At 41.4% G+C, this 14644-nt stretch overlaps 1 protein-coding gene across 2 annotated transcripts in view; it reads left to right on the top strand.

Moving 5' to 3' along the window:
* LOC112264418 (protein AF-17-like) overlaps nucleotides 1-14644 on the top strand; it is a 35575-nt gene that overhangs the window by 8110 nt on the left and 12821 nt on the right. For both annotated transcript variants that reach the window (XR_006079488.1, XM_024441027.2), the window contains exons 11-16: nucleotides 192-358; nucleotides 2860-2977; nucleotides 4139-4205; nucleotides 10828-10976; nucleotides 13043-13255; nucleotides 13498-13574. Coding sequence is in view for 1 of the 2 variants with exons in the window: in XM_024441027.2 (XP_024296795.1) it covers nucleotides 192-358; nucleotides 2860-2977; nucleotides 4139-4205; nucleotides 10828-10976; nucleotides 13043-13255; nucleotides 13498-13574 (791 nt within the window). In the remaining variant the exon portion in view is untranslated. The remainder of the gene's footprint in view (nucleotides 1-191; nucleotides 359-2859; nucleotides 2978-4138; nucleotides 4206-10827; nucleotides 10977-13042; nucleotides 13256-13497; nucleotides 13575-14644) is intronic.

Genomic DNA, 14644 nt, shown 5'->3' with positions numbered 1-14644 from the left:
GTATGTGCGTCAATGGCTGGGTTGACTTCCTGCTTCTGCTCTACTCTGACAAGATATGACCTCAACACTTTTATGTGTGCGGTTGTGTGTGTGTGTGTGTGTGTGTGTGTATGTCTGTACATATGTGCATGTGTGTGTTTTATAAATGAATTGCATTTATGAATTAAGTCTGATATTACTCTCTTGGTTAGGAATCTACACCAGTCACAAGGACCCTCTGTCTTTGAGTGGGGGTGTCTGTAACACCCCTCTATCGTTGGGCGGAGGCGTATGTAGCACCGCTCTCTCTTCAGGGCTCCTACCATCTCACGTCTCCACGCTGCCACTTCAACCAGTCAACTCTGCCCTCAACACCCAGGTACTCCAGAAATCAACATCATGTCTGCGTTAGATCCTTACCCATACCCGCGGCATTCAGGCTCTACCCTACCCAGGCCCGATTGCTTCTGCCAAATTTAAGGCCCGGCCCTTGCCGAAATCAGAAATAACTTCCTGCGTTAGTCAATCCGTTAGCTGCTCCTCTCTGTCTGTCACGAGCTCCCTGCTCTGCTCATGGCGGCTCTGAGTCTGTGAGTAGCCATAGCAACGGCTCCGCTTGGGCTACTCTGCTCAATGAAGAGACATGAGAGAGCAGTTAGCTGTTAGATACTTTTCATCGCTCTAAACCCTGCCCGTACCCTAGTTATTGATGAATAAACAGGCCCCACCCGGCCCTAACCCCATGTATAATGTCAGAGCCCGTCGAGCTCGGGTCAGGTAGCAGAGCTTTAGTCTGCTTCCCAAATGGCACCCTATTACCTACAGTTGAAGTCGGAAGTTTACATACACCTTAGCCAAATACTTTTAAACTCCGTTTTTTTCACAATTCCTGACATTTAATCCTAGTAAAAATTCTGTGTCTTAGGTCAGTTAGGATCACCACTTTATTTTAAGAATGTGAAATGTCAGAATAATAGAGAGAATGATTTATTTCACCCTTTATTTCTTTCATCACATTCCCAGAGGGTCAGAAGTTTACATACACTCACTTAGTATTTGGTAGCATTGCCTTTAAATTGTTTAACTTGGGTCAAACGTTTTGGGTAGCCTTCCACAAGCTTCCCACAATAAGTTGGGTGAATTCTGGCCCATTCCTCCTGACAGAACTGGTGTAACTGAGTCAGGTTTGTAGGCCTCCTTGCTCGCACACGCTTTTTCAGTTCTGCCCACAAATGTTCTATAGGATTGAGGTCAGGGCTTTGTGATGGCCACTCCAATACCTTAACTTTGTTATCCTTAAGCCATTTTGCCACAACTTTGGAAGTATGCTTGGGGTCATTGTCTATTTGGAAGACCTATTTGCGACCAAGCTTTAACTTCCTGACTGATGTCTTGAGATGTTGCTTCAATATATCCACATAATTTTCCTCGCTAATGATGCCGTCTATTTTGTTTAGTGCACCAGTCCCTCCTGCAGCAAAGCACCCCCACAACATGATGCTGCCACCCCCGTGCTTCACAGTTGGGATGGTGTTCTTTGGCTTGCAAGCCTCTCCCTTTTTCCTCCAAACATAACGATGGTCATCATGGCCAAAATGTTCCATTTTTGTTTCATCAGACCAGAGGACATTTCTCCAAAAAGTATGATCTTTGTCCCCATGTGCAGTTGCAAACCGTAGTCTGGCTTTTTTTATGGCGGTTTTGGAGCAGTGGCTTCTTCCTTGCTGAGCGGCCTTTCAGGTTATGTTGATATAGGACTTATTTTACTGTGGATATAGATACTTTTGTACCTGTTTCCTCCAGCATCTTCACAAGGTCCTTTGCTGTTGTTCTGGGATTGATTTGCACTTTTCGCACCAAAGTATGTTCATCTCTAGGAGACAGAACGCGTCTCCTTCCTGAGCGGTATGACGGCTGCGTGGTCCCATGGTGTTTATACTTGCGTACTATTGTTTGTACAGATGAACATGGTACCTTCAAGCATTTGGAAATGGCTCCCAAGCATGAACCAGACTTGTGGAGGTCTACAATTTTTTTATGAGGTCTTGGCTGATTTCTTTTGATTTTCCCATGATGTCAAGCAAAGAGGCACTAAGTTTGAAGATAGGCCTTGAAATACATCCACAGGGACACCTCCAATTGACTCAAATGATGTCAATTAGTCTGTCAGAAGCTTCTAAAGCCATGACATCATTTTCTGGAATTTTCCAAGCTGTTTAAAGGCACAGTCAACTTAGTGTATGTAAACTTCTGACCCACTGGAATTGTGATACAGTGAATTATACGTGAAATAATCTGGCTGTAAACAATTGTTGGAAAAATGTATTCTGTCATGCACAAAGTAGAAACTCTAGTTTCTTAACAAGAAATTTGTGGAGTGGTTGAAAAATTAGTTTTAATGGACTCCAACCTAAGAGTATGTAAACTTCCGATTTCATATGTATATACAGATGTATGATCTTCATTTGAGCCAGTTTGCTACAGCAGAAAAATAATCCTGCTGCAACAGGAAATATGAATTATTATGTGGATTTTAATTAATGGACACTTTTGTCGGGGTTGATAAATGTATTCGTAAAGGAGTCTGAAACTTCAAAGTGGAAATTACAAACTTCATGCGCCTTTTTAAACCTCAAGTACGCTAAGTAAAAAATGTACTGCTTTACAGGAAAGTTCTCCTGCAACAAGGTGATCAAATTAAGATCTTACATCTGTAGTGTACTTTGTAGTGCACTATGCAGGGAATATATAGTGGCATTTTTACTGAGCTTTTTACTGAGCTTCTCAACAATATCATGTTACAACTAAAATAGTATCCCAAATGTGTTCAGTTGTAGGGTAAATGAGATCCTAACTTTGTTCTGTGTTAAACACTTGCAGGTGCACCCATGTTCAAGCTCTTCCTACAGCCTCAGCTCCTCTCAGCCATTTAGCAGGATCCTTTCTACTGCCCGTACACTGCCCTCACTACTGAGCCAAGCCCAGACCTCACTTCAAGGTAACACACACACACACACAGTCGTTAGTGAGATACTTATGTTTGCTATGAAGTTACAGTGGGGCAAAAAAGTATTTAGTCAGCCACCAATTGTGCAAGTTCTCCCACTTAAAAAGATGAGAGAGGCCTGTAATTTTCATCATAGATACACTTCAACTATGACAGACAAAGTGAGAGAAAAAAATCCTGAAAATCACATTGTAGAATTTTTTATGAATTTATTTGCTAATTATGGTGGAAAGTCAAGTCAAATCAAGTCAAATGAATTTATTGTGTTAGAGGTTTCATGATGCTTGTGTCTAAACCAAAGTAGATCATTTGCAGATTGTTCTATACATCAGTTGGGGTCTCTATACGCTTCAATATGAGGTCCTAAACCTAGCATGAAAGTACATCCTTGTACCTGTGTGGGATAATATGTTAAAATGTTTGCCTTGGGGTAAGTTGAGCCAATGACCATGAGGTAAGTCGAACCAATGGCCATGGGGTAAGTTGATCCAATGACCATGGGGTAAGTTGAGACAATGACCATGAGGTAAGTTGAACCAATGGTTGAGCCAATGGCAAGTTGAGCAAATGGAAGTGTTTTCTACCCAGGAAGAAGAAATCAAGGTATTATCTCTGAGATATGAGGAAACAACAGGGCCTTAGGTGTTAAGCCTCTGTTAAAAGATCCTTAAAATTATTAAAAGGGAAAAAACGATTGTGATTGTGTTGAATTGTGTTTGGGAAATGAAGATAGACATGGTTTTAAAAGGGTAGTGGTAATATTTAATTTAGTACAGAAATGTGTATGTGGCTTAACTTACCCTGTCCCACAGCTCAACTTAACTTACCCTGTCCCACAGCTCATCTTAACCTACCCTGTCCCACAGCTCAACTTAACTTACCCTGTCCCACAGCTCAACTTAACTTACCCTGTCCCACAGCTCAACTTAACTTACCCTGTCCCACAGCTCAACTTAACTTACCCTGTCCCACAGCTCAACTAAGTTGTGCCAAGAGACCACTTTTTTTGGACAAGCTATGTTTTCAAAACAGAAAGGCATACTATATTCCCTTGATGGAGTGATGCTGAATGTAAAAAACGGCTCAACTTACCCCAGTCTCCCCTACTGTAGCTACCTGGTAGTTTATCGGGATTGCTCTCTCTCCTCTCAGAGTCCGAGATGGACGACTGTCGCTTCCCATGTCACGACAACTCGCCACGAGAGAGCCTTTCCTCACAGTAAGTTTCTCTATGACTCACTGTCACTATCAACACAAATCTCTCTCACTGTCACTATCAACACTTTTATCTCTCACTGTCACTATCAACACTTTTATCTCTCACTGTCACTATCAAAACTGTTCTCTCTCATTGTCACTATCAATACTATTCTCTCTCACTATCAACACTTTTATCTCTCACTGTCACTATCAACACTTTTATCTCTCACTGTCACTATCAACACTTTTATCTCTCACTGTCACTATCAACACTGTTCTCTCTCACTGTCACTATCAATACTACTCTCTCTCACTGTCACTATCAACACTTTTATCTCTCACTGTCACTATCAACACTTTTATCTCTCACTGTCACTATCAACACTTTTATCTCTCACTGTCACTATCAACACTTTTATCTCTCACTGTCACGATGAAAATGTTCTCTTTCATTGTGACTATCTACACTTTTATCTCTCACTATCAACACTTTTATCTCTCACTGTCACTATCAATACTATTCTCTCTCACTGTCACTATCAACACTTTTATCTCTCACTGTCACTATCAATACTACTCTCTCTCACTGTCACTATCAACACTTTTATCTCTCACTGTCACTATCAACACTTTTATCTCTCACTGTCACTATCAACACTTTTATCTCTCACTGTCACTATCAACACTTTTATCTCTCACTGTCACGATGAAAATGTTCTCTTTCATTGTCACTATCTACACTTTTATCTCTCACTATCAACACTTTTATCTCTCACTGTCACTATCAATACTATTCTCTCTCACTGTCACTATCAACACTTTTATCTCTCACTGTCACTATCAACACTTTATCTCTCACTGTCACTATCAACACTTTTATCTCTCACTGTCACTATCAACATTGTTCTCGCTCACTGTCACTGTCACTATCAATACTATTCTCTCTCACTGTCACTGTCAATACTATTCTCTCACTGTCACTATCAACACTTTTATCTCTCACTGTCACTATCAATACTATTCTCTCTCACTGTCACTATCAACACTGTTCTCTCTCACTGTCACTATCAACACTGTTCTCTCTCACTGTCACTATCAACACTGTTCTCTCACTGTCACTATCAACACTTTTATCTCTCACTGTCACTATCAATACTATTCTCTCTCACTGTCACTATCAACACTGTTCTCTCTCACTGTCACTATCAACACTTTTATCTCTCACTGTCACTATCAATACTATTCTCTTACTGTCACTGTCAACACTGTTCTCTCTCACTGTCACTATCAACGCTGTTCTCTCTCACTGTCACAATCAATACTATTTTCTCTCACTGTCACTATCAACACTATTCTCTCTCACTGTCACTATCAACACTGTTCTCTCTCACTGTCACAATCAATACTATTTTCTCTCACTGTCACTATCAACACTATTCTCTCTCACTGTCACTATCAACACTGTTCTCTCTCACTGTCACAATCAATACTATTTTCTCTCACTATCAACACTATTCTCTCACTGCCACTATCAACACTATCAACACTATCACTATCAACACTCACACTATCAACACTGTTCTCAATCTCACTGTCACTATCAACACTGTTCTCTCTCACTGTCACTATCAACACAGTTCTCTCACTGTCACTATCAACACTTTTATCTCTCACTGTCACTATCAACACTATTCTCTCACTGTCACTATCAACACTGTACTCTCTCACTGTCACTATCAATACTATCCTCTCTCACTGTCACTATCAACACTTTTATCTCTCACTGTCACGATCAATACTATTCTCTTACTGTCACTGTCAACACTGTTCTCTCTCACTGTCACTATCAACACTGTTCTCTCTCACTGTCACTAACAACACTGTTCTCTCTCACTGTCACTATCAACACTGTACTCTCTCACTGTCACTATCAACACTGTACTCTCTCACTATCACTATCAACACTGTTCTCTCTCACTGTCACAAACAATACTATTTTCTCTCACTGTCAACACTGTACTATCTCACTGTCACTATCAACACTGTACTCTCTCACTATCACTATCAACACTGTACTCTCTCACTGTCACTATCAACACTGTACTCTCTCACTGTCACTATCAATACTATCCTCTCTCACTGTCACTATCAACACTTATCTCTCACTGTCACGATCAATACTATTCTCTTACTGTCACTATCAACACTGTTCTCTCTCACTGTCACAATCAATACTATTTTCTCTCACTGTCACTATCAACACTATTCTCTCTCACTGTCACTATAAACACTGTTCTCTCTCACTATCACAATCAATACTATTCTCTCTCACTGCCACTATCAACACTATTCTCTCTCACTGCCACTATCACTGCCACTATCAACACTATTCTCTCTCACTGCCACTATCAACACTATCACTGCCACTATCAACACTATCACTGCCACTATCAACACTATCACTATCAACACTATTCTCTCTCACTGTCACTATCAACACTGTTCTCTCTCACTGTCACAATCAATACTATTTTCTCTCACTGTCACTATCAACACTATTCTCTCTCACTGTCACTATCAACACTGTTCTCTCTCACTGTCACAAACAATACTATTCTCTCTCACTGCCACTATCAACACTATTCTCTCTCACTGCCACTATCAACACTATCAACACTATCACTGCCACTATCAACACTATCACTGCCACTATCAACACTATTCTCTCTCACTGCCACTACCAACACTGTTCTCTCTCACTGTCACAAACAACACTATTCTCTCTCACTGCCACTATCAACACTATTCTCTCTCACTGCCACTATCAACACTATCACTGCCACTATCAACACTATCACTATCAACACTATTCTCTCTCACTGTCACTATCAACACTGTTCTCTCTCACTGTCACAATCAATACTATTTTCTCTCACTGTCACTATCAACACTATTCTCTCTCACTGTCACTATCAACACTGTTCTCTCTCACTGTCACAAACAATACTATTCTCTCTCACTGCCACTATCAACACTATTCTCTCTCACTGCCACTATCAACACTATCAACACTATCACTGCCACTATCAACACTATCACTGCCACTATCAACACTATCACTTCCACTATCAACACTATTCTCTCTCACTGCCACTATCAACACTGTTCTCTCTCACTGTCACAGCAATACTATTCTCTCTCACTGCCACTATCAACACTATTCTCTCTCACTGCCACTATCAACACTATCACTGCCACTATCAACACTATCACTGCCACTATCAACACTATCACTATCAACACTATTCTCTCTCACTGTCACTATCAACACTGTTCTCTCTCACTGTCACAATCAATACTATTTTCTCTCACTGTCACTATCAACACTATTCTCTCTCACTGTCACTATCAACACTGTTCTCTCTCACTGTCACAAACAATACTATTCTCTCTCACTGCCACTATCAACACTATTCTCTCTCACTGCCACTATCAACACTATCAACACTATCACTGCCACTATCAACACTATCACTGCCACTATCAACACTATTCTCTCTCACTGCCACTACCAACACTGTTCTCTCTCACTGTCACAAACAACACTATTCTCTCTCACTGCCACTATCAACACTATTCTCTCTCACTGCCACTATCAACACTATCACTGCCACTATCAACACTATTCTCTCACTGTCACTATCAACACTGTACTCTCTCACTGTCACTATCAATACTATCCTCTCTCACTGTCACTATCAACACTTTTATCTCTCACTGTCACGATCAATACTATTCTCTTACTGTCACTGTCAACACTGTTCTCTCTCACTGTCACTATCAACACTGTTCTCTCTCACTGTCACAATCAATACTATTTTCTCTCACTGTCACTATCAACACTATTCTCTCTCACTGTCACTATAAACACTGTTCTCTCTCACTATCACAATCAATACTATTCTCTCTCACTGCCACTATCAACACTATTCTCTCTCACTGCCACTATCACTGCCACTATCAACACTATTCTCTCTCACTGCCACTATCAACACTATCACTGCCACTATCAACACTATCACTGCCACTATCAACACTATCACTGTCAACACTATTCTCTCTCACTGTCACTATCAACACTGTTCTCTCTCACTGTCACAATCAATACTATTTTCTCTCACTGTCACTATCAACACTATTCTCTCTCACTGTCACTATCAACACTGTTCTCTCTCACTGTCACAAACAATACTATTCTCTCTCACTGCCACTATCAACACTATTCTCTCTCACTGCCACTATCAACACTATCACTGCCACTATCAACACTATTCTCTCTCACTGCCACTATCAACACTATCAACACTATCACTGCCACTATCAACACTATCACTGCCACTATCAACACTATTCTCTCTCACTGCCACTATCAACACTGTTCTCTCTCACTGTCACAAACAATACTATTCTCTCTCACTGCCACTATCAACACTATTCTCTCTCACTGCCACTATCAACACTATCACTGCCACTATCAACACTATTCTCTCTCACTGTCACTATCAACACTGTTCTCTCTCACTGTCACAAACAATACTATTCTCGCTCACTGCCACTATCAACACTATTCTCTCTCACTGCCACTATCAACACTATCACTGCCACTATCAACACTATCACTGTCACTATCAACACTATCACTGTCACTATCAACACTATTCTCTCTCACTGCCACTATCAACACTATCACTGCCACTATCAACACTATCACTGTCACTATCAACACTATTCTCTCTCACTGCCACTATCAACACTATCACTGCCACTATCAACACTATCACTGCCACTATCAACACTATCACTGCCACTATCAACACTATTCTCTCTCACTGCCACTATCAACACTATCAACACTATCACTGCCACTATCAACACTATCACTGCCACTATCAACACTATCACTGCCACTATCAACACTATTCTCTCTCACTGCCACTATCAACACTGTTCTCTCTCACTGTCACAAACAATACTATTCTCTCTCACTGCCACTATCAACACTATTCTCTCTCACTGCCACTATCAACACTATCACTGCCACTATCAACACTATCACTGCCACTATCACTGCCACTATCAACACTATCACTGCCACTATCAACACTATTCTCTCTCACTGTCACTATCAACACTGTTCTCTCTCACTGTCACAATCAATACTATTCTCTCTCACTGCCACTATCAACACTATTCTCTCTCACTGCCACTATCAACACTATTCTCTCTCACTGCCACTATCAACACTATCACTGCCACTATCAACACTATCACTATCAACACTATTCTCTCTCACTGTCACTATCAACACTGTTCTCTCTCACTGTCACAATCAATACTATTTTCTCTCACTGTCACTATCAACACTATTCTCTCTCACTGTCACTATCAACACTGTTCTCTCTCACTGTCACAAACAATACTATTCTCTCTCACTGCCACTATCAACACTATTCTCTCTCACTGCCACTATCAACACTATCAACACTATCACTGCCACTATCAACACTATCACTGCCACTATCAACACTATCACTTCCACTATCAACACTATTCTCTCTCACTGCCACTATCAACACTGTTCTCTCTCACTGTCACAAACAATACTATTCTCTCTCACTGCCACTATCAACACTATTCTCTCTCACTGCCACTATCAACACTATCACTGCCACTATCAACACTATTCTCTCTCACTGTCACTATCAACACTGTTCTCTCTCACTGTCACAAACAATACTATTCTCTCTCACTGCCACTATCAACACTATTCTCTCTCACTGCCACTATCAACATTATCACTGCCACTATCAACACTATTCTCTCTCACTGCCACTATCAACACTATCAACACTATCACTGCCACTATCAACACTATCACTGCCACTATCAACACTATTCTCTCTCACTGCCACTATCAACACTGTTCTCTCTCACTGTCACAAACAATACTATTCTCTCTCACTGCCACTATCAACACTATTCTCTCTCACTGCCACTATCAACACTATCACTGCCACTATCAACACTATTCTCTCTCACTGTCACTATCAACACTGTTCTCTCTCACTTTCACAAACAATACTATTCTCGCTCACTGCCACTATCAACACTATTCTCTCTCACTGCCACTATCAACACTATCACTGCCACTATCAACACTATCACTGTCACTATCAACACTATCACTGTCACTATCAACACTATTCTCTCTCACTGCCACTATCAACACTATCACTGCCACTATCAACACTATCACTGTCACTATCAACACTATTCTCTCTCACTGCCACTATCAACACTATCACTGCCACTATCACTGCCACTATCAACACTATCACTGCCACTATCAACACTATCACTGCCACTATCAACACTATTCTCTCTCACTGCCACTATCAACACTATCAACACTATCACTGCCACTATCACTGCCACTATCAACACTCACACTCTCTCTTTTACTTTTGTATACTTTACCATTCCATTTAATTCAATCTCTTGTTACCAAATTCATTCCATTTCAATCTGTTTCCGTTCTCTGTAGCCATATCCCTGTTGATTTACCGCTGTTATTCTCTCAGGTCTCCTATGAGCAGTCTGCCCTTACTGTTTGACCAGAGGGAGGGCGTGGGCCCTGGGGTCAGAGGTCGCCCTGAAAACGTCCCTCCATCCAGCTCCCACATAGAGCTCCTCCTGGAGAAGCATGGCAACGGAGAGATGGGAGCCAACAGTAAGTGCAGTGGGTTGTGAAATGATTCACCCCCTTGGCATTTTTCCTATTTTGTTGCCTTACAACCTGGAATTAAAATAGATTTTTGGGGGTTTGTATCATTTGATTTACACAGCATGCCTACCACTTTGAACATGCAAAATATTTTTAATGTGAAACGAAGAAATAAGACAAAAAAACAGAAAACTTGAGCGTGCATAACTATTCACCACCCCAAAATCAATACTTTGTAGAGCCAGCTTTTACAGCTGCAAGTCTCTTGGGGTATGTCTCTATAAGCTTGGCTCATCTAGCCAACAACTGGGATTGTTGCCCATTCTCCAAGGCAAAACTGCTCCAGCTCCTTCAAGTTGGATGGGTTCCGCTGGTGTACAGCAATCTTTAAGTCATACCAAAGATTCTCAATTGGCTCGTGGTCTGGGCTTTGACTTGGCCATTCCAAGACATTTAAATGTTTCCCCTTAAACCACTCAAGTGTTGCTTTAGCAGTATGCTTAGGGTCATTGTCCTGCTGGAAGGTGAACCTCCATCCCAGTTTCAAATCTCTGGAAGAATGAAACAGGTTTCCCTCAAGAATTTCCCTGTATTTAGAGCCATCCATCATTCCTTCAATTCTGACCAGTTTCCCATTCCCTGCTGATGAAAAACATCCCCACAGCATGATGCTGCCACCACCATGCTTCACTGTGGGGGTGGCGTTCTCGGGATGATGTGAGGTGTTGGGTTTGTGCTAGACATAGCCTTTTCCTTGATTGCCAAAAAGCTACATTTTAGTCTCATCTGACCAGAGTACCTTCTTCCGTATGTTTGGGGAGTCTCCCACATGCCTTTTGGTGAACAGCAAACATTTTTTTCTTTAAGCAATGGCTTTTTTTCTGCCCACTCTTCCGTAAAGCCCAGCTTTGTGGAGTGTATGGCTTAAAGTGGTCAAATGAACAGATACTCCCATCTCCGCTGTGGCGTTTTGCAGCTCCTTCAGGGTTCTCTTTGGTCTTTTTGTTGCTTCTCTGATTAATGCCTTCATTGCCTGGTCCGTGAGATTTGGTGGGCGGCCCTCTCTTGGCAGGTTTGTTGTGGTGCCATATTCTTTCCATTTTTTAATAATGGATTTAATGGTGCTCCGTGGGATGTTCAACATTTTGGATATTTTTTTATAACCCAACCCTGATCTGTACTTCTCCACAACTTTGTCCCTGACCTGTTTGGAGAGCTCGTTGGTCTTCATGATGCCGCTTGCTTGGTGGTGTTTCAGACTCTGGGGCCTTTCAGAACAGGTGTATATATATACTGAGATCATGTGACAAATCATGTGATACTTAGATTGCGCACATTTTTGACTTTATTTAACTAATTATGTGACTTCTGAAGGTAATTGGTTGCACCAGATCTTATTTAGGGGCTTCATAGCACATGGGGTGAATATATATGCACGCACCACTTTTCCGTTTGTTCTTTTTTGTGAATTTTTTGAAACAAGTTCTTTTTTAAATTTCACTTCACCTACTTGGACTATATTGTGAATGTCCATTACATGAAATCCAAATAAAAATCCAGTTAAATGACAGGTTGTAATGCAACAAAATAGGAAAAACGCCAAGGAGGATGAATACTTTTGCAAAGCACTGTACACTGGGATGCTTTGTGGCAGTCTATAATATATCATCATTCTTTGAGAAATTTCAGTCTGTCTTTTTTGGGCGATGTGTCTGCCTTTTTGACACCGTCTGTCATACACACCCGATGTCAAATGTATTTTTGGACTCTTTGAAGAGGAAGTGGATTCTTATCAACCCGAGTCAGTCTGATACACTTGCTTTCAGATCCTTTAAAATGTGCTGTGCTGTTCAGCGATGATCATTAGTGTATCCCTTAGGACCTGTCTTTGCACAAACAGTACTGTGTGACACAACACTCAGTATGGAAGCTGTACTAAAAAACGGAAGTGACTCGAATACAGTGCCATACTCTCACTCTCTTATTTTCTCACTTTCTTTCCTACCCCTTTTCCCTGTTTCTTCCCCCCTCTCCCGCCTCCCTCCCCCTTTCCGTCTCTCTCTCTCCTCCAGTTGTAGAGATGCTCCAGTCCCTCCACTCGCTGCAGCAGGAGAACCAGCGTCTCCAGGACCAGATTCTCAGCCTGACGGCCAAGAAGGAGCGGCTGCAGCTGCTCAACGTGGAGCTGGCCTGTCCCTTCCCCCCGCAGGTCCATCACTCCCACCACTCCGCCCAGGGCCTAGTGCCCACCACCACCCACATCAGCTTCCTCTCCTCCGTATACGGTCAGATTCAGAAAGCCCTCCTCATCCTCCACTCCTCATTCATCTCCTCTCAGAAGCTTTCCATCCTCCTTACCTCATTCATTCTTAGAGTTAGTTTGCTAGTCTGAAAATAGTGCCACCATCCCCAAACACAAACCTTGTTTTTGTCATTATAATCTGGACAGTCGTGTGTTGTGTGTTTGTAGTTGGTTCCCTGTCCCTGTATCTATATCCCTGTGTGTGTACTTCTCTTGTCCCTATAGACCCCCTCAGCACCAATAAGAGTCCCCTGTCTAAAAGCTGCTTCCTGAATGATACCTCCTTCATCACCTCATCCGAGGTGAGAACCCCTTTGTGCCCACCACGCCTTACTTAGAACCGGCCAATACCTGAACCCAATGTGTAGTTAGTTACACAACACTCTTACCCTTTATCCCAAACTGTAGCATTAAAGGTGACATCTGAGTTTCATTTCCAATCAAAGGTGCTGCCTCTACTTGTTTGTACATTGAGTAGCAACGGTCATCTAAATTGTTAAAAAGGTTTTAAAAACTATTCTAATAAATGCAACAGAAGGACAATGGATGAAGATACTTTTAGAATGTTTATAATCCATCAGATATTGACTGAGTTATAGCACGTAAAACATCTTACTGGCACGGAAAAATAATGAGTTTTGTGATTTAGGTGGGAATTCAGGTATTCAATTTATTGTGAAATTGTATTTTTGTTATTAGAATGCACTCACATATAAATGTTCTTATTGTATTAGGTATTTTGGGGGGTATTTTGTGTTAAAATAAAGACAATTCTATGTGCATCGTTTGCATAAATACACCAGGTTTATTTGCATATACGAGTAAATTAACATAAAGGGGTGGCACCGAGCAGCATCCCCCAAACACTACCTCTGTCTACCCTATCTGCACTCACCTGCGCTGACTAGACTGCCCCATTAATTACTGTTGTTCTCACGTTCACTTGCATAATTCAACAAGTGTGTCAATAGCAGGATACCCTCAGATTAAAATCAACATGCTTGGCTCTAGATTACACCTACAGTATCTAAACATACTTTGCATTTTTTTTGCGAGATCAATCATAATATCAATTTAATCCAAGTGTTCATTCTCGAAAGTTGCTTTTGTTGGGTTCTGAGAATATGAAAATATACTTATTCGTGTCACTGATGGAGTGCTGAGGTTTAGAGGGTCTACACCAGAAGTTAAAGGTTATAGGAGGAAGGTATATATTGTGTGCAACTAAGCTTGGAATGCGTTGAGTGCAGGGAAGTGATTACATTTGGCAGGCATTGATAAGGGGAGAGAGCCATGGATTGGTGATGGAGGGGGGTTGAGGTCAGGTCACCTTAAGGGAGAAATAAAAGTTTATGGCCTGTATCACTAGTGT

This window comes from Oncorhynchus tshawytscha, linkage group LG02, assembly GCF_018296145.1.
Source record: "Oncorhynchus tshawytscha isolate Ot180627B linkage group LG02, Otsh_v2.0, whole genome shotgun sequence".
NCBI lineage: Eukaryota > Metazoa > Chordata > Actinopteri > Salmoniformes > Salmonidae > Oncorhynchus > Oncorhynchus tshawytscha.
This window is presented reverse-complemented; position numbering and strand designations above follow the sequence as displayed.